We start from the raw sequence: 27,442 nt of genomic DNA, 5'->3' as shown, positions 1-27,442 counted from the left end.
CTGATGGTACAGCTATCTTACAAAAGGCTATCAAAACATAGCTCAGGCTAGTGATGCTAAGTATTGATTCAAGTAGGTACAGGGGTAAAAGATTTTTGAGTGACAAGCAGGTGCTTGGGGTGGCCAAAGGAGAGGGGCAGCACCAGCGGCAATTTGGGGGCGGCAGGTCCCTCACTCCCTCTAGGAGCGAAGGACCTGCCGCTGAACTGACGCCGCCAATCGCGGCTCTTTTTTTTTGCTTGGGGCGGCAGAAATGCTGGAGTCGGCCCTGGTGACTTGGAAAAAAAAGAACCTGTGAACTTCACAATAACGTAATTATCATCACAATGACATGTATCTGAATAACAAGCCAACCATAATACCAACTTTTTGAATTATTTTGTTTCTCAACAGAGGAGAAGACGGTGTGGTATAATAAACTTGGGGCTCTAGAAGAGGAGGACTTCTACCAGAACTTCATCTAGTCTCAACATCTCCTTTATGTATCCCTAGTCTTTTATACACAGTGAATAGCAGTGAATGGAACAAACTATGAAATGCATTGTATGCCATGCATTGGACCAATGCTATGAAAAATGAACATCTCCTGATTTTTCCAAATATTCACTGATATCACAAAGTCATTTGATCATTTTTTAATCTAATACCAACCTATGAAATCAGACAAAGATCATCATATAATTTTGAACTTTTAAAGAGAGAATCAAATTTCCCTATTTTATTATATTTCCAGTTTAGGTTAGCTTCAGCGCTAATGAAGAAGTAGCTAGCTAGAACACTTTTGATATGTAGTTTCTTTGGCAGTCCTCACTTTCAGGAGTATATTCCTCTGGCATAGGGGATCTCAATTTTTTTCACAACATGGACAACATTTCAATACAAAGATTCTCTCATTGGCAACCTGCCCTACCATTCATAAATGTGTGGGTCATGTGGCAGCTGTTGTTGCATCTTTACATAGAAAAAAAATATTAGGAAAGTATTTAATATATTTTTAGCTGCAGTTTAATGCAATTTAGCAGTTGAAAATAGGGAGAAGGAGGCAGTACCATGTGACCAGTCAATTCTCCATGGACCACAAGCAATTTCTCTGTGGCCCTCAGACCATAGTTTGAAAACTTTTGCTCTAGTATAATCTGGGTCACTTAGTAAAGTGGGCTCATTTGAATAACCTACATTTTAATACAGCAAAATGCAAAGTCATACATCTAGCAACAGAGAATGTAGGTCACATTTACAAGATGAGGAAACATATCCTTGAATGCAGTGACTCTCTAAAGGATTTAGAGTCATGGCAGGTAACAAGTGAGCATGAGCTCCCAGTGTGATGCAGTAGTTAAGAGGGCTAGAACAATCCTTGGATGTACAAGCAGGAGACTATCAAGGAGGGAGATGAATAGGGTAGTGAGAATATTACTGGAATACTGTGTACAGTTCATTCTATTTAGTTTTTCCAAGAGAACATTAAGACATGACTTGGTTGTGGTCTATAAGTACCTACATGAGAAAGAGATATCCAACAGTAGCTTCTGGGGTGTTAATTGAACTCCCAAGGTATTGAGAACCACATAGTTTCTGTTCTGGTGTTTTAAATGTACAAACCATCCACTGGCAGTATCTAAGCAGAAACTCACCAGAAAATATCCTAATAGCTCAGAGTCACAGTAATAGACCATGAGCCATGCGTATATTACCTCTCACTTTACATGGATAGGACTGGTTACACAGTGTATCAATACAGTGGTTTGCATAAAATATTAAATACAGTATGTTTGCATGATGTTACTGTTACTTGTATAAATGCCTTCTCTATAGGCATCAAAATCTAGTACTGTTTTTATAACCATCTGTGAGACTTTCTTGGGGTGCTCATCTTTACTACTGTTGCATTGTCTGATGTCTACGCCGGGCATGGGATGGCCTGAATTTCAGTTTACAAATTATCATTGTAAAAAAGTGATCAGCCACTTTTGGTGAGAATAGTTTCTTTCAATTACTTGACTTGGTAGAAAGCTTACTACGAGATAATTTTTTGTTATGCTATTAGAATATATTAAAAAAACCCTTGTTCATACATTTGAGAAGAGAAGGAGGAGAAAACTTTTTCCATCTTCCCATACTGTCCAGCTACCTTCAGTCTCACTCATAGAAAAAGTGAACCATAAGATTTGTTGTCTGCATTCCTATTGAGTTTTATATATTAGTTTGCATATAGTTATTGAAAATGAATTTATGAAAAAGAATGTGTCATAGTGCATTAATTTATTGGCCTTTTGCCCAAGTGAAACCTCTGATCAGATCACAAATGAACACAAGTTTGGGTCCCTAGACTGGGCAATGGTTCCATATCACAAAGCTACCTCCAAGTCTCGTGTGACTGTCAGATTTGTTCGGGAAAGACCTCAAACTCAATTACCAGGGATGACACAGGACAGGAATTAGTTTAAGATGCACTGGCAGATGGAAACCAGAATGGAAATAGCAGAGAAGATAGCAGATCAAGGCAAGGCACCTTAACAGGAACCTTGTGTGGAGCCCCAAGACTGGAAGACAAAGGGATGACGTAGGTCAGAATGGAGGTGTATTGGTAGAGCTTTGTTGGGAAACTCCCACAGTATGAGCCAAACTATGTCTCATTCTACGGTATTATTAATACTTTATGTTTTATTTTCATTAGGATAAATTTGCAAAAGCACTAAGTGACTTAGGAGCTTTGTAAAACAGGATTTGTTCTTCTAAGTGACTTATGGAAATTTAATCCCTAATTGCTAATATCTAACCCCACCAGGTAACATGTAATATGTACACATAAATAAATAACAGAACACTCATGGAGATCCATGCCAAGAGACCCGTTCTGATCCAGCGGTATTCCTCTTCATATTTTTCAGATACGCTCCTACCTGCCATTGATCCTGGTCTAAAAATACGGGTCCATTTTTTAACTCAATGAAGCAAAAATGGCAAACTTTGAACTAAATCAGTGACAAAAGGCCATGACAACTCTGGTTTAAACCTTGTGGTAGATGTACTGTACCATTCCCCAGGCAACTAAAATAGAAACTCTAATATATTCATCAGTCACATATTATAATAGTCATATTATAATACTTATATTAACTGAAACGAGATAATGGGATGTTATTGACTATAGCTATCACACATATAAACACAGCTACCATTTTAAACTGGTTCATGCTGTGCCCAGATGAAATGCACAATATTAGTGCAATGGCCTCTTTAATTGTGCCATGTCATGAAAACAACTATAAATTATAGATTTAATTTGAACCATTATGGCTTTTCAGAATATATTTTGAAAGCACGTGTGAGGGTTGGTGCACAAACCAGCGTGTGGGATCTGTGTGAATACCAGCTGCACACCGCTTGTAACTCATAGGCATTGCTTCTTTCTTCTGGGCTCTATGACTGACATGAGTACAAATTCCATATAGCTATACATAGAAAATTCTATTATGACACTAAAAAGGATACAAGGCAAAAGACACATTGCAACATTACATGCTACAGTATATGAAAGCTTAGTTACTACAAGCAAACAGAATCACAAAATGTTGCTCCCAGGAATTAAGTTCTTAATAAAAATGACTACTAAGTGTGCCATGCGTGCATAAGGTACTTTACCAGGGATATGCTAGCACTAGTTCAATAATTGCGCTGAAATTAATACACTGTAAAATAGTTCAATTAGTGTTTTTGGTTTAAGAAGTGAATCAACTAGGAATACAATGGAAATAAATGAACTCAGCAGCATAATGTACTTTATTCTGGGAGCAAGCAACTGCACTTTGTACCACACTTTTTCACACTGCTCAACATGCCAGAATCAGCATGCCTTCACCACAAGGTAAATATACTCAAAAGCAAGAAGCCAAGTAGAGGTGCAACAACTGCAGATCCTTGAAGATGCTGTGTTGCAGTAACTTCTCTGCAGTTGGATCATATCAACAATGCCAAACTGACAGGAAGCCACCTCTCTTTTCACACATCGACTCAAAAAACACAGTAGAGTAAGACTATAAAGAAAATAAACACAACACACAGAACACACACAACAGAACAAATGTGGAAATTAAGGTTGGAGTATGTGATTAAGTAGGAAACTGAAATACATCTTGACAACGAGGAGTTTCCAAAGGACACCACAAAGAGTCAGACTGTGATAAATTGTTAAAAAATAGGGACGTGGTAGGTCCCGCTTTGTTTATTTCATTCAAACCAAAAACAACAAAATGGAATGTAGGCTAGAGATGAGGCCTGTAACGTGGTTATTAAAAGAATATGCAAAACATGCCAACACAAAGAAAAAACAAACGAAGCAAACTCTTTCATTTGAGTTGTTTCAATAAATGAGCTCATGTAATAAAATGAATATGAACATATAGCCTAAACTACCTATAGGTACTTCACTGGAACAGTACAGTAGCTTTAATGAGTACTGTATTATAATTAATCTGGAGCAGCAATGCAAAAAAATCAGGCATTTGGTCATTGTTAATGGGAGGCGAAACTACAAGAGCACAAAGTATTGTATTGTGAAACATGTATTTTACAGAAAGACTCTGTGGGAAGAGAGGCTATCAAAAAGGTTGTGAATATGGAGATAAAATGGCAGCACAAAGACTGGTAGACACAGAGGACATGTCACAATACAAAACAAATTAACAAAAAGAGAAAAAAGGACGTTGAACAGCAGACCAAGTTTGATTTCCAAATGTAATAATTGGATACATCAATGGTTCCACGATGAAATAAAAGTCTAATGCTTTTATTTAATTTTATAATTCCTGCAAAGAAGTTAGTGCATGAGTCACAAGAACCAATAAAGAAACAAAATGATTCTATTTTCTCTCCTCTTTGAAATTGGGGGCTCATATATAAATATGCATATATATATATATATACACACACACATAGACACATGAATATATATATATATGTACATATATAGAGAGAAAGATAGACAAAGGTGTTATCTTCCTGAGTTCTTGGCAAGGAATTAGTCCTGAAGTTAGAAGGAGTGAAGGTAGGGTTGAGGTTGGAAGGAAAGGTAACGAAGAGGGCATACCGCTTTCGGCTTCTGCAAACGACAAGAAAAAAATTGCAAATCAAACACTTTGATAAGAAATCAACTGACACCAAAACAAAAGCAAAAAAACCCTTTATTTAAAATTCTTCAATGACCATAACATTAAAAAAAGGTTTTTCTGCTGAGAATGAGGACAAATAAATGGAGAGACAAAGAGAATATTTAACAGAGGAGTAAAACACAGGGTGCGTGAGGGAAGAATGTTGGTTAGGCCTTCATTCTTGCTTACTCTTGTAGGAAGAAAAAAAAAGGGGGGGGGGGCAATGGAAAACTCCAAATGGCATTGAGGGATTAGGATGGGGATTTTGTGTGTATCTTTGCAATTTGCATTGATGTGGTTTCTGTATATTAGATAACTTTTTTTCTGTCATGATCTCAGACAGATTCTCTACATGCCCCTTTGGACTATTTTTTTTTAACAAAGGAGATTATGCGTTTCTGCAACTGGTTTAAGAAATAGTATTTCAGAAATAAACTTTGGGGCTGCATCATAGAAACAACAGTAAATCTAAAGAAGTGTTTCTCAAGCATGTTAACACCAACCGTATCCAGGATTATTAGCCCAAGAGTAGAATACATTATTTCAAATACACTAGCAGCTAACTCAGATTCTGATCTGACACTGGAATCAGCTAGAGTGCACCTCTAGGGAATTCCATTTACTTAAGTGAGATTCTGCACAGGTGCAGGGATCTATGTTAGTGGATTCCAAATCAGGATCAAAATTTTAAATTGAGTGATCTCTTAAAAACTGAACCTAACTGTAATATATTATGTGATTTTTAAAATGCCATAAGGTAAAATATAATTATGCATTAGATCTAATATGAAGAATTTGTAATCAGCATAAAATATGGTCTATGTAGCTTCATAATATCTGTTTCATAAATTATATTTTACATTCACTGTGTATATGGCTGTATTATTTATAGTTGGATTTGCATAAACTATTGGGTTTCTTTTTTTAATGAAAAGCTTTTGAAAAGATCTACATTTAAAAAAAGAGGATTTAATCATATTCTTCACAAAATAAAATAGATCTTTAAATTTCAGTGTGAAAAATAAGAAACAAAGGTAAAAAAGGATCATGAAATATGTACACAGCAAATGATTGCTTAGGGAAATGGATGTTTACACTATGGCTGAAATTGTGGCTCTACTGAAGTGAATGGAAGCTTTGCTATTGATTACAGTGGTGCCGGGATTTTACTATGTATCTCTGTAAAAATGCATACACTAGTATGTCTCATCCTATGGTTCTTGCACCGGAAAACTATCACTGACTTCAGAGGGAGTTTTTCTGTGCAACTATAGGAACAGGTATATAATTTGCTTATAAAAACAGATAAATAACATGTATTATTAAAAATAATAATGGAAATCAGGGACAACAAACGTTATCATCTGGTTTGTTGTGCAGGCCCAGTACATAAAGAGAGCTTACTCACTTTGTGCAGTGACTGGAGTTCTTCGAGATGTGTGTCCCTGTGGGTGCTCCACTTCAGATGTGCATGCGCTCGTGCGCCTTTAAGCGGAGATTTTTTGGTAGCAGTGCCCGTTTGGCCTGCATATGAGCCCTGCAAATCCTTGAACCTTGTAACGCGGCTATATAAGGCCACATGAGTGAACTGCCCTCATTTCCTTCTCTACCACAAAGTCCCACAGAGGTAGCTCCGAAGCAGAGGGGAAGGAGGATGGGTAGTGGAGCACCTGCAGGGACACAAATCTCAAAAAACTCGTCTTACTACACGAGCTGTGTAAATTCTTCTTCTCCTTCAAGTAGCATGCCTGTGAGTGCTCCAATTCAGGTGGCTCCCTAGCAGTAATCCCTCAAGGAGGTGGGAGTTTTGGAACAGAGTCCATTGGTGAAGAAGGAATTGTGTGACCTACTGTAGCGTCTGATCTTGCATTGTAAACCAAGACATAGTGGGCAGAAAACATATGCACCAATGACCATGTTGCAGCCTTGCAGATTTCAGCAACTGGAACGTTTTTGTGTGGGCTACCAACATAGACTATGATCTAGTAGAGCGCACAGTCACTTGTAGTGGAGGCGGAACCTCAACAAAACAATAAGAGGCAATAATGCATCCAGAAATCCGTATAGAAAGTCAATGAGTGGAAACAGAGGCTCCCCCTTGACCTATCTGCAATAGAAACAAAGAGTCTACGGGTCTTCTTGAACGGCCTGGTTCTGTCGAAGTAAAAGGCTAATGCCCTCTTAACATCTAATGTATAGAAGATAGACTCCTGGGTAGGCCAATGCGGCTTAGGGAAAAAACAAAACAAAAGGTGACTAGTTTGGGGTTAATGTGAAACTCAGCAGAAATCTTAAGATAAAACTTTGGATGGGGTCCTAATGATACCTTCCCCTTGGAGAACACAGTAAACGGAGGGCCTGCAATTAAAGCCCCCATCTCTGCAAACCTTTGAGCAGAAGTAATGGCCACCAAAAAGACCATCTTCATAGACAGATGTAACAGTGAGCACATACCCAGTGGCTCAAAGGGTTGTTTCATGAGACAGTTAAGAACCAAGTTGAGATCCCAAAGCAGTGTCAGGGCTCTAATCTGAGGGAAAAGACTCATAAAACCTTTCAGGAATCTTGCTCTGTTTTACTGAGTGAATATTAAGAAACCTACTACTGGCACATGGAAAGCTGTTATTGCCGCTAAATGAACATGAATGGAACCCATAGAAAGACCTGAATCTTTCAATTCCAACAGGTAATTCAAGATTGTGGAACAAGATGACTAGATAGGAGAAAGATGGCACCAGATGCACCAAAGATTATATCTTCTCCATTTCTGAAGGGAAGTGTGTCTGGTAAATCTCTTTCTGCTATTTAAAAGTACATTTTGTACTTCCGATGAACAGGTGGCCTCTGGTCTGGAGAACCACTGAGGAACCATGTGTGTAGTTGAAGAATGTTCAGATTGGGATGAAGCGTCTGACCTGCATCCTGAAACAATAGTCGAGGTTTGATTGAGAGCCACCATGCAAGGCAAGAGGTGAGTTTAATGAGGTTGGAAACCAAACTTGTCTTGGCCAAGTTGGCGCAATCAAAATGATCTTGGCTTGGTCTTGCTTGATCTTGATGAGGACATTTAAAGGCGATGGAGTTGGAAGATATGTATAAAAAAGACCTTTTGTGCATGTAATAAGGAGAATGTCTCTTAGAGATTGGGGATCAAGTCCCCTTCTGCAACAGAATTTCCTGTACTGCGTGTTGGCTGCCTTGGCTAAAAGGTTAACCTGTGGACATTCTCAAGCTAGGAATTTTTTTTGAAGACTCAAGAATCCAACTCCCATTTGTAATTTAGGGAGAAATGTCTGCTGAGTTGCTCTGCCATGTTTTTGTGTACCCAGGAGGTAAGAAGCCGAGATGATTATCTGATTGGCTATGCACCAGTTCCAGCATTATCGCTTCAGTTCAGTGTGGGGGGAGCGCACACCTCACTGATGACTGATATAATACATGCAAGCTACGTTGTCTGTCATGATCTTCATGGACTTGTTTTTGAGTAGGGGAAGAAAGTGAAGGCAAGCACTTCTGACAACTCTTAACTCCAACATATTGATATGCAAGCATTGTTCCTGTCATGACCATTTGCATTGGTCTATGTGAGGACCCAAATGTGCTCCCCATCCCAAGAGGGAAGCATCTGATGTTAACATAATAATAGGGGGATTCTGGGTGAACAGGATTCCTGCACAAACCTTGGAAGGATTCTGCCACCAGGTGCATGACTGAAGGAGCCAGTTGGGTACAGATACTTGTTTGTTCAGACTGTGTTTTTGGGGTACATAAACTGTTCTATGCCTCCCCTGGAGACATCAAGGATGCAACCTGTGTCACAAAAATGCAAGCTGCAACATGTCTCAGCAGTTGCAGATATGTCCTTGCTGGAACTTGAGGGTTCAGCTGCACTCTTTAGATAAGGTCCTTTAGAGCAAGGAACCTGTCGAGAGGGAGAGAAATTCTGCTCATTATCAAATCTAAAAATTCTCCTATAAAGAGAATTTGCTGTGTAAGGTCAAAAACGATTTCTCAAGATTTATCTGCAGGCCTAGACTTTAGAATAGTAAAGTTGTTGTTTCAACTGCCAACAACGCCTCCTGATATCACTGTCCCTTGAGGATCCAGTTGTCAAGATAGGGAAAGGCTTATTCCTAGATGATGGACTAGGTTGCTACGACCACCGTGATCTTTGAGAACACCCGTGGGGTGGATGACAGGCCAAAGGGTAGGGCCCGATACTGGTAATAATTGTGACTGTGAAATGAAGAAATCTTTTTTGAGAGGGATGAATTGCTATGTGGAAATAGGCATCTTTGAAGTCAAGGGTCAAAAACCAGTCCCCTAATTCCAGGGAGGGAATTATAGCTACTAGGGACACCATCCTGAATTTCAGATGTCTGACATGCTTGTTTAATTGTCTGAGATCTAGTATCAGCCTCCAATCCCTGTTTTTCTTATGTATCAGAAAATATTTTGAATGAACCCTTTTCTCCTGTGTTGAAGTGGAACTGGTTCTATGTCTCCAAGACTTAGGAGCAATGAGATCTCTTGTGTCAGTAATTGATCGTAAGAGTCCCATGTAAGGGACCCATTGTCCCATGAAGAGGGACAGGGAAGGGGAGTGGGAAGTGGGATTAAGGTAAATTGGATACTATAACCCAATGTAATGCCCTCCAATACCCATTTGTCCAATGTTATAGCCTCCCATACTCAATGGAATAGAGAGAGGCGGTACCCCAAATTGAGTAGGCGGGTTGTGTAATGCACCTGAGAAATTCTGGTCACTGCATGGTTTAGACTCTTGACCAAACCGTCAAAATTGGCATATGGATGATGTTGATGGTTGGGATGAAACAGTCAATGTAGTTATAGGCTTCTTCTTTGAAAATATCAATCTCTTAGCTAGTGGTTATGGTGGCCTATGGAAAATGGAAAATCGAACAGGGTGAGATCTTTGTGCTGGTTGAGATCTGCTAAATTTTCTCTTATTTGCAGGTGTGTATATCCCAAAAGACCTAAAGTGTCGCCCTAAAATCCTTTAGGTATGAAGCGAGTCATCTATGGAGTCTGCAAAAAGCTTGTGGCCATTGAAAGGTAAACCTTCCACTATAGATGGTACTTCCCACAGGAATCTAGACAACTGAAGCCAGGAAGCTTGTCTCATCACCACTGCTGTGGAAATAGATCCAGCTGTAGGGTCCATTGTATCGAGTGAAGCCTGCAGTGATATTTTTGCAAAGAGCTGACACTCCGTTATTATTCTGCTCAAATTGTTCTCAGTGTTCCTGTGGCAAATGGTCAGGTAGTTCAGATAGTCATGTTTTGACCTCAGCACCTGGTGGTTAGCTATCATGAACTAGGAGGTTGCTGATAAGTAGCTTTTACAACCAAAAAGGTCCAGACATTTCTGGCCCTTATTATAAGAGGTGGCTTTTGGGGTATGTTGCCTGCCCCTTTCATTGACTGTCCACTACCAGAGAATTTGGTACTGGGCAAGAAAATAAAAACTCAGAATCCCTGTTTGGAACGTAGTATTTTTTTTTTTTTTTAATCAGCCCAATTGCAGGGGTGGGGGGCATTGCTGGAGTTTGCCAGATGGTCTTGGCTGGCTCAAAAAGGGCTTCATTAATTGGCAGTGATGCCCGTGCTGGGGTAGAACTGTGCTATATGTCCAGAAGTCTGTGCTGTGAACCCTGGACTTCTTCCAGGGGAATTTGCAGGGTGTCAGCGACCTGTTTTCATCAGGTCCTGGAATTGCCTAAAGTCTTTTGGCTAATGAAGGCAGTTGTGGCATTACTGCCTCGTCAGGTGATGACAAGAAATATTTGTGTGTGTGGGGGGGGAACTCCTTCTCTGCCCTTGCCTCTTGCTCCTTTAAGGTCTCCTTTGGCTCAGAATGGGGAGGACGGATGGGTAGTATCCAGGAACAAGGGATTCTGTGTTCCTGGGAATCATGGTCCCTTGAAATCGCTGGTGGTACATTGCCAAAGGATCCCAGTGTGACACTGGCAAACCAGGTGCCAGCTCTTGTCGAGGCTTTAGGCCCCAGCCAAGGACTGAAATTCATTGCTGTGAACCATTCTTTTCGCCTGTGTGTCAGTATGGATATTGAACTTATAACAATATGTTTAGTGTTTAGATTTTATGAAACGCTTGTAAATTGCTGCATGCATTAATCTCATTTATAATATCTTTATCACATGCTTTAAGTTTTTGCTTTATAACTGTAAAAAATGGTTGCCCTGAAACCATCAATCTGTCAGATGAGATTGTCTCCGGTTGATTAAGAAGGTCATCAAAACTAAATGGGCCATTGTGGGACATCACAATACAAAGACTTTATTAATTGCCCCTTTACACCCATGTAGCGGTCCAAATGAAAAAAGGATCATCCCATCAGCTTGGATTCTGGAAGGAGGAAATAAAGATGGTGAACAAGAAAATTTTTCATCTCTTTTGCTTTTTGGACTTTGACAGGGTTGGAGCTATGAAACAGAAGCAGAGACCCCCAGAATGAACCTGGATTAGCCCTAAAAGACATTCAGTGCTGACAGATTGCTACAATTCTGTTACCTTTTCGAACCACAGACTGTAACTCATTTGTGTATATATGTTTGTCTGCTTTAACCTGTATTTCTTTTTCCTAATTAATAAATCGTTAGTTAGTTTACTACAGGATTGGCTACAAGCATTGTCTTTGATGCCAGATCTGAGGTACAAATTGACTTGAGGTAAGTGACTGGTCTCTTGGGAGTGGAAGCCACCTGAATCTTTAGTGATCTTTGGTATATAGCAACCAACTATTACAAAATCTAACTTGCCTCAGTTGCAAGATAGTCCTCCTGGGCATTTCAGTCTGTTTGTGATTCCATGGTAGGACAATTATAGCGCTTCAGTTCACATTTGTTACTGGGCTGGGGAAATCTAATTATAGAACATACGGACAGTTTGGGGTATCTGCCCTGTTTTTTGACAGTCTCCCCATGGGTTGGCACTCATGGTCGTGAACCACTTCAGACAGTGTGCCACTCAGTAAGGCCAGTGAGGGGAACCAAAAGGCATGGTGGGGGGAGGTATCCAACGTTGACCATCCACAATATTTGTAGGCAGGGGTCTGATATCCTGCTTTGTTGCATCTGCATCAGGGAATAATGTCTTCTGGAATAAAATGCGTCTGACGAAGTGGGTATTCACCCACGAAAGCTTATGCTCCAATACGTCTGTTAGTCTATAAGGTGCCACAGGACTCTTTGTTGCTTTTTACAGATCCAGACTAACACGGCTACCCCTCTGATACTGGAATAAAGTGGAGACCCATGAACTGAAAGTTCAGAGTCTGAGTCAGAATGCTCCTCCACATATTGTAGGAGAGGTGGCAACCCCGCTTCATGGATAGTAGAAGTTAGGGAAGACGTAGGTCTCACAGAAACATGAGCAGTCAGGGACTCAGCAGACCTCAGTATTTAGAGGTGTCCAGAAGTCACAAGGAGTGGAGACTCAGGCTCATTCGGTACCATGAGGTCTTTCGGGTACCAGAATGTCTGTGATACCAGGAGCACAACAGAACTTGATACAGGCACTGATGATGATCCAGATGCCATTGTCCAAGGCATTGATGTGAGTACCAAGGGGATAGTGGATTCCACTATTTCTTGGTAATAGTAGTCTTTGGTGCTGAGGCCTTTACCGCTGTAGTATGGGACTTAGTTGAAGTGCTTCATAGTACCTGAAGTGCTCAGAGCCTCACAAGCAGCCATCTCAGGGCCTCCAGTGACTAAATCTTCTTCAAGGAGGAACTTGCTGTTCTTCTCATCTTATCCCCTCCTCTGTGTTAGAGTGGGAAGCTCTTGGTACCGCCAGCGCAGTTGTTGGTACCTCGCTCATAGAGATTGTCAGAGACCAGGGTTTCTATGCCATCTTCACCTTGGAAGCTCTCAGTGACTGTAATCTCAATGTCGACACGGCACTAATAGCTTGTACAGGTGGGTTTTCTGCATCTGGTCAGAAGCCAGTCTTAAGGTTAGCTCTATTATTAAGAGCCTATACTTTATTTCCCTGTTTTTATGGGAACCTTCCCTTAAAAGAAGTGTAGATCTGGTGCTTGCTGGGAATATGAGCGTCTCTCAAACAACAAATGCACTGGGAGTACCTGTCACTCATGGGGATTACTTCTTGACAAGAGAAGCACCTTTTAAATCCCAGGGAGCCCAGCAGCCCAGACAGAAGAAAATTTGTTAGGGCCCCTCAGTAGGGGGAAAAACAAACAAAAATATGAATATATAATTTTTTTTGAAAGAAAAGAGAAAAACAAGTGGGAACAAACGTTCCAACATCTACAAGACACTAAATCTACTACTACTAAGAACTATTAATGCTAAGAATAATAATAAAAGAGGAAACAGGTGCACACTAAATTCTGTCTCTGGCTGAAGGAGGTTGAAAAGAAACTGAGTGCGGTTTGTCCAAGAAGCCCTATATAGCCTCGGTATGGGGCACGAGGGTGTGTAGGGTGTATGCGTCGGCTGAACGAGCACTGCTACCAGAAATTTCTGATCAAATCTCAGGGGTATATGCACACCTGAAGTGGAGCACCCACAGGGACACTATTCAAAGAAGTAATCTTTCACTGGCCCTGAAAAAATTGGTACTGGAGCTTCAAAATGTTTCCAGACTCAGGAACATCATGCTATACTGGTCCTCGAAGCAAGCATCTAGTTAAATATTTTTTCCTCTGAACATTTTTGTTGCCATCGAATGTAAACTATGGAGAACTTCTCAAAAGTTTCACAATACAAGGAGGCTAGTTAATTTGTATACCTCCACTGTGGACCCCTCGCCCAAGAAGTGTGTGAAGCTGGGTTCAGTCCCATGGTATAGGCAGCTTCCCTATTCACACTGAAGAGGAACTACCAATTAAGGCCCAGTTAAATGCTGAAGACATTAGAATTGGAGGGAAAAAGGTCTGATATTTTCACCACAATCAACAGCAACAAAAAATATTGTTGAATAATGAATGCAATAAACTGACTCCCCATGCTTAAAATCAGGTTATTCTGATCACTGTCTTGCTTTCTCATCTCTCTGCTTCAATTCAAGCATGACTCTAGGAGCCAATATTCTCAAGAAACCCTAAAAAGTGAGAAATGGATGATTTCTACCATTACATTTCTGGTTAGACTAACATGTTCCAATTCAGCAATGCACTTAAGCCCGTGCTTAACTTTGAAGTCCCATTAAACTCAATGGGACTTTACCTGGTTTTAAAGCATGGGTTTCATTTAATTTATTACATTAATTATTTACTGGTATTTTTAAGCATATGCTTAAGTGCTCTGGTTAACTGGGGCCAAAGCATATGGTAGAAATTCAGGACGGTATCAGAAGTACGTGATACTGAGGTCCAGTATCACATGGACAAGCAAAACTATAAATTAACATCATATGTCACAGGAAAGTGATTATTCCAAGCTTTCTAACGAAATGTAAATATTCCAGCTATGGTGGTTCACAAGATAATTAACCTTAAAACAGTCCCTGGTTCATCAGACCAACAGTACTATTTTGGCACTAGTTTAAAAGAGCAAAAGCTGGCCCTCCAACTAATGGATTTCTCTACTGTTGTATAACAAATACTGTGCTATCACAGTCTCAAAACTGTTAACTCATCTTCATTAGTATTTTATTTTTTCCTAGAAATTCTGTTGTCCTCACTTTCTACCGTATTTCTTTACTATGAACTTTTAACTTTTGACATTAAGTAATGAATATATATATGTGGATGCTCTATCATGCTGTGTTACTTTATTTGAATTTTCTGTACCATCATGTGAATAAGGACCAATCCAACTCCCATTGAAGTTGGTGGAAGGGCTCCAATTGACCTACATGGGAGATGGATCCTCTCATAAATTATTGAAGAAAAACTACGAATATCAACACTTATATCACAAAATGACAATGGAAGCAATGACAGCAAAGAGCTGAGTATGAATTCTTATTGAGAAGCAGTATAAACCAAGAACTTCATGTAAATAGTTACCGATAATGTATCTATTGTATTGTCCTTTCTAGTGATGGATGAAACTGATCAAACATGAAAACAATAAATTGCTCGCTCTACACCTGCTAATGCAGAATGAGGCTATTCATTGGAAGGTATCTATTTTAAGATAAGCCCATGGGAGTTGAAAACATTTCAAAATTCTGACTTAAAAGAAGGGTCCCCTTAATTTGCAGTGGTATTGGACAAAAAGAAAATCCAGCGTCACATACACCATTTCACATATCATTTGTCAGAGGACTGTAAAAAAAAAAGAGGGATGTAAAATCAAACGTTCAATGGGAGCTATATTTCAACTATCCACTTAACAAGTGGAAACATTCAGACTGTCTTGGATACCCCAGGACTTTTTTAATAGATTCTTTATAATCAGAAAAATGGATACTTAGGGATGATTAAACATTCTTTAAACAAATAATTAAAAAAATATAAAAACATGTCCAAAGTTGTGATACATGGTTTAAGAACTGAACTGGTTGTTCAGGTGAAGGTTAAGGCTATATCTACACTAAAGACTTTACAGTGGCACAGTAGCGATGCAGCTGCGCCACTGTAAGATCTTTTGTGTAGTTGCTCTATGCCAACAGGCGAGAGCTTGCCTGTTGACATAATTAAACCCCCCCCAAACAATCGGTGGTAACTATGTTGGTGGAAGAAGCTCTCCTGCTGTCATAATGCTGTGCACACTACCACTTATGCTGGTGAAACTTATGTCGCACAAGGGTGTGTTTTTTCACACCCTTGCCCAACATATGCTTTGCCGACAGAAGTGGTAGTGTAGACATGGTCTAACGCTGTATAAACTCAATATCACCTCCATCTTAGGTTTAGGTGACCAGTTACCAAAAAGATAAGATGACAGACTTCTGCGTATGTTAACAGTTTTACTACAGAATCTTGTAATAGATTTGTCTACAGTATGTTGATAACATATTTCAGAAATATTTAATACAGTTTGTAAGTCCACAATTACTTTGCATCATGCCCTTTTAGAGCACACTGGCAACAGACCAGGAGGTTTTGTTACCATCTCAGGTAACAATGAATGTGGTGTGAATGTACAGATGGAGGTATTGATAAATTAGATAGAATTTTGACACCAATGCACATTAAGCTGGGACTCTTTTTAGCTCTCATACACAAAACAACTCTTTTTCTGTCTGTAAATTTTTGTTATTAGCTATAAAGATTTTTTCCTTCAATTTTTGGATGGAGAGTGAAATTGGCATATTCAGATTTTCTAACTAAAACAAATCCTTCCCAGCTCAATCATATTATTTATACACTCTTACACACATATATATCTATCTATATCTATCTATTGTATCTATACTGTCCAAACCTTCCATGTTTATTCTAAAAATAGCTTTCTCTTCTCATTCATTTAAAACTGTGATGCAGAGAAATGCATGCAGTACATAATACAGCGCATATTATCATGAGATTGTTGCTATCTTTCATTCCTGACAGTCCAGTAAAATACACTACTTTTCTGATTACAGCAGACTGGCTCCCTCGTGAGGTCAGCCTGGGCAAAAAAAAGGTGGAAGCTATTTGTTTCACTGATACCAAGTGACACTTATTGAAGTAAGTTGTACATAAAACTACCAGCCTTTCTTCCAACAAAGTATTTGACATAATGTTAATTCAGGTGCAGAGGGGGAGAGAGGCAGAGCCTGCCAGTATTATGTGAACTGGTGTAAAGTGATGCCATATTAATTATGCTTTGAAATGCTTTCACATGCATAAAAGAGCTATGTTCATTCAGAAAAAAAAAGTAGAAGACCAAATTGTCTATGGTGCATACTGAAAAGCTGTCAAATTTTGTAGTCATTAACGTACCTGCTTTCCCGTTTTTCTGACTTGTATTCTATGGCTATCATTAAGAGCTTTAGCTTCGCAAACACCAGTCTGCAGGAAGAAAAGAAGTCAAAATTCAGTGCTTTTTCATGATTGTTAACATACATCTAGTATTGGTCAAAACATTTCAAAATTCCACATTTTGTGACGAAAAACGGACACATTTTTCATGAGATTTTTTGCTAAAAACCTAAAAAATTTCTCAACTTGCTGTAGATATAGCACTTATCAAGGCCTTTCCATTGTGAAGGTTAACAACAGTCACCCTCGTTCATATATCACTCTAGCAAGTTGACAGTACCAGCATCACTTTTATTAGCTAGTAAAGGGTACAATACTCAAAACCAAACATGTGCTTGTTTTGTATTGTGGATATCTAGGGCCAAGTTTTCAAATCTGTGTTGGAATTTAGCTATAGGATTCCTGTTGCCAGTACTGCACATTCATTAGACAATGTACTTTCCAGTATTAAAACCCTAAACACAGAAGGATATACTAAAAAGTTAATATTTGCCAATTATTACCTCAGTTATCAAAATTATCTCCTGTTCTAAATGTAGGGGGAAATATGTGGAAAGGCAAATACTGACTTTTTAACAAACACCACTATAATTGTGAAAATCTGTGAAAGCCATTATTTAGCAATACATTCCAGGAAGCACCAGCTTTACACCAGTGTGTCCCCACTGAGTCCAACACCCGATCAACTATCTTCCTAAATGCAGACAATATCAGAATTATAAAATAAAACATACGGAAAACCAACTAAAATTCTTAGCTAGAAAGTATTTGCATTCCGTTTTCATCACTCAAATGTAAGTGAATACTAAGTTACATGCCTCCTTATGCTATTAACTTGTGGAATGTGATTCACATATTTTTCTTGGAGTATTTCTTTTATGGGTTTATACAGTTTAGAGAACTTTACCCTTTTACAATTATGTACTTACGACCGTGTACAATGAACGTACTTAGTACACTATTCTTGTACAGTAAAAGTGGAAAACATGGACAGTATACTAAGTAAACTAAGTGGACAAGGCACTAAGTACATAATTGTAAAAGAACGGAGTTCTTTAGACTCCCACAAATCAAACCTCCAAGCAGAAAGATGCAACATGAGGGGAGGCTACTAGACACTACGTTACAGAGCCAGATTTACCTGTCCATACTGCTTAAGCTGCATAAAGTGAACCACAAGCAAAGAGAAAATTGCAGTAGAGAATTCCCCTTATATAGGGAGAATTTCTGACCAGCACAAAGCTGGAAGAGGTGGCTCTGCAGCTTCCTATGCTGGAACATCCCACTTCTCCCACTGTAAGTGAAGGGAATGTGTGTGTTGAGGTCGGAGAGGATGCTGGAGAAGCCGTTCAAGAGCAGAGCTGTGCCCAATTCTCCACTGGTGTAAATTAAAACTGTGATCGGACCCCACCCCAGTCCACAAGCTTTAACTTATGCAGAGGCTAGATGGTTGAGACTCAGAGAGCTACAATGAGCTCCCTGTAAGCTGGAAAGTGGCATAGTGTATTAGCATCAGTATACAATTCACATTCACAGTACTTAATATTCAAATCAACTTGCATGGCTAAAAGTGTTTTTAAGCTGTAACAATAAATATTTTGTTACATGTACTTGTTTGTGCAATTCAACAACTGCCCAGGCAAATCTTACTGTCTGACCACTTCTGGAAACTTAGCCTGATATACTAACATAAAGTATGTTGCTGGCTGCAAAATAATGTCAGAAACAGAAAAATGCCATTTGTCACACAAAGGTCTTATACTAGCAATCACCTCAATAAAAGTGCTGTAACAACAAGTTAGATCACGTTCCCTCCCAATAACGATTACGTAGAGGTCCACAAAATTTGACAATGACATTTACAGGAAGCCTTAATCTTTTTTTTTTTTTTTTTTTTACTGCGAGCATCATCTGTTAACTACAGGAGTTTGAACACAGATGTTCATGAACAAAGGCTCTTAAGAAGCTGAGTCCAACTGTTTCTACCTACCCAGAGGGAAATAAATTGTTCTTGCCATTAAATCAGGCCTCTTGACTGGTAAGGCTAGTAATTGGCATAAATTAGACATGGAAACCTGCTCTACTCTTTGTACATTAAAGTATTGGGATATGTATGGGTATGTGTATATGTACAAATATCTCCTATTTCTAAGGCACTTTTTACCACAGTATCTGAGCAGTGGAACACAAAGATGTAATCTTTGTGAGCTATTCATATACACAGAACACTAACATATACACAAAACGTATTTTATATAACAAGCTATTGGATAGGAAAGGGTTTTTCTTTTGGTATACAGTATCTTTTTTCTCAAAGCCAGCTCTGGCCATTTACATTTTCTCCAAGCTACTTTTGACTAAGAACCAGATGCTACCCTCAGAAAAAATGAGAGCATCTCCCATTTACTTTTATCCAGAAATCCTGTCACAGTTATCAAAAATATGTGCATTGAGATTTTATTTTTTATATTTTATTTTCTAATATTAATAACACATGAATAAATTTCCAATTGATAAACAGATTTACAGTAGTCTCCTAAATTAAATAAAGCATTTAGAAATACTGGGATTATTTTGTATATTATATTATTTTTTGTTATTTGAAATTGATTGTACGCTGTGTGGATAATTCCGGAGTTAAAGTAGGTCTAGTGACTGCTGCTTTCCCTTTTATCACTTAATACAGACATTTCTAAGGGTATGTCTACACTACGAGGGTAATTCGATTTTACTTAAATCGAATATGTGGAATCGATATTGCAAAGTCGAACGTGTGTGTCCACACTAAGGACACACTAAGGACAGTAATTCGACTTTGTGAGTCCACACTAACGGGGCGAGCGTCGATATTGGAAGCGGTGCACTGTGGGCAGCTATCCCACAGTTCCCGCAGTCCCCGCTGCCCATCGGAATTCTGGGTCGAGCCGCCAATGCCTTCTGGGTAAAAAAAATTTGTCGTCATCCGTCCGTCACTAACGCCCTCCCTCCCTCCATGAAAGCGCCGGCGGGAAATCAGTTCGCGCACTTTTCTGGTCAGTGACAGCGCGGACGCCACAGCACTGCGATCATGGATCACGCTGCGACCATCGCTGCACTTGTGGCCGTTCTCAACACCTCGCAGCTTATCATACACCTTTCCCTGAGGCAGATGCAGAGAAATCGGGCGAGGAGGCTACGGCACCGCCGTGAGAGCCTGAAGTCGGAGAGTGGCACAGAGCTGTCAGAAACCACGAGCCCCAGCGCCCAGGACATCACGGTGGCAATGGGGCATGTGGATTTTGTTGAACGGCGATTCTGGGCCCGGGAAACAAGCACGGACTGGTGGGACCGTATAGTGCTTCAGGTCTGGGATGAATCCCAGTGGCTGCGAAACTTTCGCATGCGGAAGGGGACTTTCCTCGAACTTTGTGAGTTGCTGTCCCCTGCCCTGAAGCGCAAGGACACCCGCATGCGAGCAGCCCTCACTGTCCAGAAGCGAGTGGCCATAGCCCTCTGGAAGCTTGCAACGCCGGACAGCTACCGGTCAGTCGCGAACCACTCTGGTGTGGGCAAATCTACCGTGGGGGTTGTTGTCATGCAAGTAGCCAAGGCAATCGTGAAGGTACTGCTCCCAAAGGTAGTGACCCTGGGAAACGCGCAGGTCATCATAGATGGCTTTGCCGCGATGGGATTTCCAAACTGCGGAGGGGCTATCGATGGGACTCACATCCCTATCCTGGGACCGGACCACCAGGCCAGCCAGTACATCAATAGAAAGGGCTACTTTTCAATGGTGCTGCAAGCACTGGTGGACCATCGGGGACGGTTTACAAACATCTACGTCGGATGGCCGGGCAAGGTTCATGACGCTCGTGTGTTCAGGAACTCTGGTCTGTTTAGACGGCTGCAGGAAGGTATTTACTTCCCAGACCACAAAATAACTCTTGGGGATGTGGAGATGCCTACAGTCATCCTCGGGGACCCAGCCTACCCGCTAATGCCCTGGCTCATGAAGCCCTATACTGGCGCCCTGGACACAGAAAAAGAACTGTTCAACTACCGTCTCAGCAAGTGCAGAATGGTGGTGGAGTGTGCTTTTGGCCGTCTCAAAGGGAGATGGAGAAGCTTACTCACTCGCTGTGATCTCAGTGAAACCAATATCCCCATCGTTATTGCAGCTTGCTGTGTGCTCCACAATCTATGTGAGAGCAAGGGGGAGACCTTTATGGCGGGGTGGGAGCTAGAGGCAAATAGCCTGGCTGCTGATTACGTCCAGCCAGACAGCCGGGCCATTAGAAGATCCCAGCGGGACGCCCTGTGCATCCGGGAGGCTTTGAAAGCTAGGTTCCTGAGTGAGCAGGGCAACCAGTGACTTTTCAGTTTGTGGACAGAGAAGCTGAACCTGCCCCCGTTTCTTTACCCAGTTCATTTTGACTATCCTCTCCAGTTACATACCCCCTTCACCCCCTTCCCCTTCCCAAAAAATAAAATCATTTCGATTTTGTTAATGAACAGCGTTGTCTGTATTGCTGTTTTCGCGGGAATATTTTAAACCGGGGACGCAGACTGTGGCGGGGGGCGGGTTCAGTGTTCTGATGCAAATGATGCTTCTAAACTCCCGGAATGACAGGCTCCGCACTGGTGGACTGGTTATTTCAATGGAGAACATGAAAAACACCTCCCAGACTGACCAGGGTAACCAGTGACTGCACTGTGTATGTGTCCTGATGCTGGACCTGACACCGCCTCTGTACCCTGCTAAAGGTCACTGTCCTGCCCAATTACCAAGCCCCTTCCCCCCCTCCAGACAGACTCTCCCTCAAAAGAACCTGACTGAAACAGTAATGGAGAGAAACAAACATTTTATTGCGAACCAGACATGAAACGTGGGGTGTGAAACTTGGACGGGGGCTTCTGTGAGGTGGGTGGGAAAGGACTTATGAAATTTTGGGGAATGTCAGCCTTCTAGTGCTAGAGCAGTCTGCAGGGGTTGACTGAAAGTTTTAACGGCCCTTGCCGCCCCTCCTTCTTTGGAGTTTGGGTGAGGGTGGTGTGGGACTTGGTGGCGGGTGAGGGCGGTTACAGATAGACTGCAGCGGGGCTCTGTCCTCCTGCCTCCGGTCTTGCAGAACATCCACAAGGCGCCGGAGCGTGTCCGTTTGCTCCCTCATTAGTCCAAGCAGCTTTTCAGTAGCCTGTTGGTCCTCCTGACGCCACCTCTCCTCCCGTTCCATGACTGCTCGGTGCATTTGTGACAAGTTCTCCCTCCACTGTGTCTGCTGGGCTGCCTGGGCTCGGGAGCAGTCCATTAGTTCTGGGAACATGTCTTCACGCGTCTTCTTCTTCCTCCGCCTAATCTGCGCTAGCCTCTGGGAGTGTGCTGAGAGGCTGGGTTGGGAGACAGTCGCAGATGTGTCTGTGTGAATTGTGAAAAGGGAGTGAATTCCTGAGACAGATAAATGAAATTGTATACAAAGAACCTAGTCTTTCTCTGTGAACAAGACCATGCACTGCACCTCTCACATGCGCACTCAGGACAAGGTCGAATTTTCGGCCGTCGCCTTCAGTGCCTGTGGACTTGCGGAGGTCTTGGACTGTTCAGAGAACTGTGGCTGGAGACCTGAACTTCTGGAGCGGGCAATAATGGTAAGCCGCAGACTTGTGGCTGCTTAAAACTCCAGCAGTAGCACTGGCCTCCTTTCACATTGAAAGCAATGCCAGTCTCTGCTGCCAGCAATCAGGACAGCATCAACTCTGCCCCTGTCCCACCCCCTCGCGGCTGTCCCAGGGAAAGATCCCTGTATGCTGCCCCTCTCCCTCCACCGCGTGACTGTAAAGCAGTCCCAATACTAACATTCCCCTCCCTAATTCAAAGCAGGGCGTCATGAGCGACATCACCCTCCTGAGGATCCCGGACACCCAGAGAGAACGCATGCTGCGGGAAAGCATGCAGAAACCGGGGCCGTATGCCGCCATGCTATGTCGGGCCATGATCCCGGAGTACTTGATTGTGGCGTGGAGGGGGCATGTCTGCTACCACGGAGGGCCCACTAAGATCGCCCTACCCCGGAACCTGATCAACAGGCTTGAGCTCTACCTCCACGAGACCTACGAGGAGTTCTCCTACGAGGATTTCTCGTCGATCCCCGGCCACATTGACCGGATTTTCGCGTAGGTGCACTGGGACTATGGAGTGGAGCGTCTTGGGCCTGGGAATCATGGAGTAACGGACATTGTGAAAAATTTTTAAAACACTTGGGACTAAATTGAGAAGAGCCCAAGACAGAGAAATCATGAAAACCCATTTGTTACCTTTGTAAATATTCCTGTTTTGTACCTGATTATTTTTTTACTAGTTTACAGAACTTTTATAAATGTACATTGTTAATAGTATAAATATTACCGTTCTGTTTTAAATAAATGTTTACATGTTTACAGCACTTACTGCTTGATCCTTCCCCTGATTCTGTGTCCGGGGTAAGGGATGGGGACGGTTGGTACGGGATCTCGGTAAGGGTGATGAAGAGCTCCTGGCTGTCGGGGAAATCAGCGGTGCCAGCGCTGTCGACTGCCTCGTCCTCCTCATCTCCTTCTTCATCTTCCCTGTCCGCTGTCATGTCCGACGAGGAACCGGCCGCGGACATGATCCCATCCTCGGAGTCCACGGTCAGGGGTGGGGTAGTGGTGGCGGCCGCTCCCAGGATGGAATGCAGTGCCTCGTAGAAACGGGATGTGTGGGGCTGGGATCCGGAGCGTCCGTTAGCCTCTTTTGTTTTTTGGTAGCCTTGTCTCAGCTCCTTGATTTTCACGCGGCACTGCGTTGCATCCCGGCTGTAGCCTCTCTCTGCCATGGCTTTGGAGATCTTCTCGTAGATCTTAGCATTCCTTCTTTTGGAGCGCAGCTCTGAAAGCACGGACTCATCGCCCCACACTGCGATGAGATCCAAGACTTCCCGATCAGTCCATGCTGGGGCCCTCTTTCTATTAGATTGCACGGCCATCTCTGCTGGAGAGCTCTGCATAGTTGCCACTGCTGCTGAGCTCCCCTCGATGTCCAAAGAGGAACTGAGATTCAAACTGCCCAGACAGGAAAATGAAAATGAATTCAAATTTTCCCGGGGGTGTGGCTGGTCAGAGCATCCGAGCTCGGACTGCTGTCCAGAGCGTCAACAGAGTGGTGCACTGTGGGATAGCTCCCGGAGCTATTACCGTCGATTTCCATCCACACCTAGCCTAATTCGATATGGCCATGTCGAATTTAGCGCTAATCCTCTCGTTGGGGAGGATTACAGAAATCGATTTAAAGAGAGCTTTATGTCGAACTAAATGGCTTCCTGGTGTGGACGGGTGCAGGGTTAATTCGATATAACGGCGCTAAAGTCGACATAAAAGCCTAGTGTAGACCAGGCCTAAGTACTTTGTGTCCTTTAAGAGTCTGATAAACAGAAATTTCAAATGCTTCTTTCCTGCTGGATAAAGACATTGTCTGAAAATATTGTGAGTTCAGCAAGGCTTGTATAGTGGAGTGGAAATTACCAATTGCATACAATCTATGAAAAAATACTATGGACAGCTTATTAAATGCAGGGTCAGCAACCCACTACTTTATACTGACAGGGAGTATGGGAGTTTTCTTCTGTCCTCTAAATCAATGAACTGAGATCCGACATTCTGATTAGGGGCTCAAACCTGTACACTGTAGCACATTCTAGCTAGATGTAGCAAAGCACTTAAGCAAGTACTTCAAGCAAGCAAGTAGATCCACTGACTTCATGGAACTAATCACATGCTTAAAGGTAAGCACCTGCTTAGGTGATTTATTGGATCACACCCGAGTTTTCAGCACCTTGAAGACAGCTCTATGTGAGCACATCCCATATATTTCCAGCAAATGCAGAGGGTGGTGGATTTCTAGATGTCTATGCTTCAATATGTGAGAGATACTGTGCAGTATGTCATTAACTATATCATTGTTATTAATATCAAGACAAATTATATGTCCTCCCTTCCACTTGTGAATGGGAAGGGTCATAAGGAGCAGAACCTCCCTGGGACGGGGCACTCAGTTTCTCATCTATGGCAATTTTTGCAGATGGAGTGAGGCAGGGGCATGGCCAATGAATGACTATGTGGAGCCACTTGTCAAAATCCACAACGCAAGGACAGTACAGGAGACACAAACACTACTGCAACATTGAGGTTAGAGTAATGGCCATGGAGCAGCTCCACTGTTGTTTTGAAGCTTACCTTTTTTTGCAGGGGGATCATAAGGGGGAGAAGAGGGTTATTCCATTGCCTCAATAATTTTTAATAATCAATAATACTTCACAATTATACAACCTTGGTCATCACATTATCACAAATTTGTTCAAAACATGCATTACTGAAGTCTAAATGGGAAAAGTGGTTAAACTGAGAATTATAAGAGGCAAAACAGAAATTTCCATATATCCTGACAAGAGGTGAGGGGAAAACAAAAAACCCCAAACAAGGGACATACCATGAGGTGGATCAAGAAATATGTAAGCCTATCTGTATTGACCTGTAGTCATACAAAAGACCTGATTCCCATGCATTTTACACTGGTGTAAATCAGTAGCAGTGCCACTGAAGTCACTGGAGTTACACCAAGGTAAATGAGAGGTGAATCAGTCTACTGGGGAGTTCAATATAATCTATTATACAGACCTTAGTTAATGGGGCATTAGCAGTTCCATGTCAAATTAGAATTTTAACTACAGTCTCAGCTGTGAGAGACACAGAGATGCCATATTTTCAAGGCACGTCTTCTGTCCTAATCCCCTCTGACCAATAAAATGAAACACAATTAGCTTTTATATTTTGCAAGTGATGAATGGCCGACTGAAAAAAAAAATACCCATTGACAGAGTCAGTGCATGGAAAATGTTGTTCATCTTCACAGCCAAAGAATGGAAGTATGCAACTTTTCATTTCCACAGCCTGAATCCAATAGATGATTTGGAGATAAATTATTTGAAATTGGTCAAAATATTTTTCTACAAACAAAGTTGAATGGCTTCGCACAGCAACATTTTAAATGTAATTTAGCACTTCAGTTAATACTTTCCCTGATGTCTTGGGAGATAATACACAAATTCTCATTCCTTTCATGGCGTTATTGCTAAAACTCACGATAATGCCAAGTAGCTTCATCCCTGCAGGCTCACTGTAGGGACCACCTAGTAGAGGGCACTGTCCCCCACTCTTAAAAAGGTCTTCTGGCTCAGGGACATATGCAACATAACCCAGCTATAATCATGCAACGGGAGCAGAAAACAGCTATCAGCACGATGGTGTGCAGTGACTGAGAAGGCATGTTTACAAAGGAAGCACTGATGGGTTCCCGAGGGACGGATTTGCAACCAGGGATCAGTTTGCACTCTGGGGATCACAGAGCACCTATCAGGTCCTGTTCTTCACATAACTAGCATCTGGCAGGGGAAACAGTCATTTTCCTGTTAGTTTCAATGATAGGAGAAGGAGGCCCACATTCTCTGGGCCTGATCCAGAACCCAAAAAAATCAATGGAAGTTTTTTTGTTGGCTTCAGGGAGGTTTGGATCATACTCCATCCCCATATAAAACTATTTTATATGTGGTGGTAAGCGATGGTGGTAAGTGGTGGTAAGCGATCCACAGAATGTGGCCCCAAGGATCCAAAGAACTAGCCTCTTTAAATCATGGAGAGTGGAAAGGGTCGCTATTTAAAGATATTAAAGGTAAATGGGGGATTGATCCATGGTGATGAGAAAAGTGGGTGGCCTTGGAAGGGACCTTGCACACCCAGATGTAAATCTGAGTCCACTTTCATTAACGCTACACAAATAAGTGTAGAGAATCACATTTTCAAGACAATCCAAATCTGCGGCCATATTCAAGGGGTTCCACAAGTCATCATAAATATATATTTTAAAAGTTTCAGTTAAATCAGTGGTGGCTGGCAAGGGCACGAGTACGTGAGTAGAGACATTTGCAGCCAGCAGTCATGAATCTGAGAAAAGGCTGTCATTTGGTGGGTGGTAAGAATGATGCCTGCACAGTAAGCATATTTGGTGTCTTATCTGTCAGTGCTATTAGTCAGAAAAGGGAATCTAAAAAATGACATTGTAGGGTTTCATATTCATTTTCTCTCCATAATTTTCAGATCAAATATTATCTCAGTTTACAAGTCAAAAGATTATTTTTTCTATCCACCAGCTCTGCAATTAAAATCAAACTGTATTCATTTGGCCTTTCTGCACCATCAGCAACAATGATGTTTCTGAAGTCCAAATTTAGCTGACAGATTTGCTGGTGCATGAGACAGAAAAAAATCCAACACACCTTTCCAGCTACTTATGTAATTTTGTGTGGTTTCACACCCACAAAAC

At 41.6% G+C, this 27,442-nt stretch overlaps 1 protein-coding gene across 2 annotated transcripts in view; it reads right to left on the bottom strand.

The window, feature by feature from the left end:
- The window catches only part of LOC112106608 (calcium-activated potassium channel subunit alpha-1), a 916,252-nt gene that overhangs the window by 147,551 nt on the left and 741,259 nt on the right, over positions 1 to 27,442 (bottom strand). For both annotated transcript variants that reach the window (XM_026653705.1, XM_026653706.1), the window contains exon 16: positions 17,035 to 17,103. In XM_026653705.1, the coding sequence (XP_026509490.1) occupies positions 17,035 to 17,103 (69 nt within the window). The remainder of the gene's footprint in view (positions 1 to 17,034; positions 17,104 to 27,442) is intronic.

This window comes from Terrapene carolina, unplaced genomic scaffold (genome assembly GCF_002925995.2).
Source record: "Terrapene carolina triunguis isolate 2854851 unplaced genomic scaffold, T_m_triunguis-2.0 Scaffold147, whole genome shotgun sequence".
Classification (NCBI taxonomy): Eukaryota; Metazoa; Chordata; order Testudines; family Emydidae; genus Terrapene; species Terrapene triunguis.
Note: the sequence above shows the minus strand (reverse complement) of the source record. Positions and strands in the feature narration are given on the sequence as shown.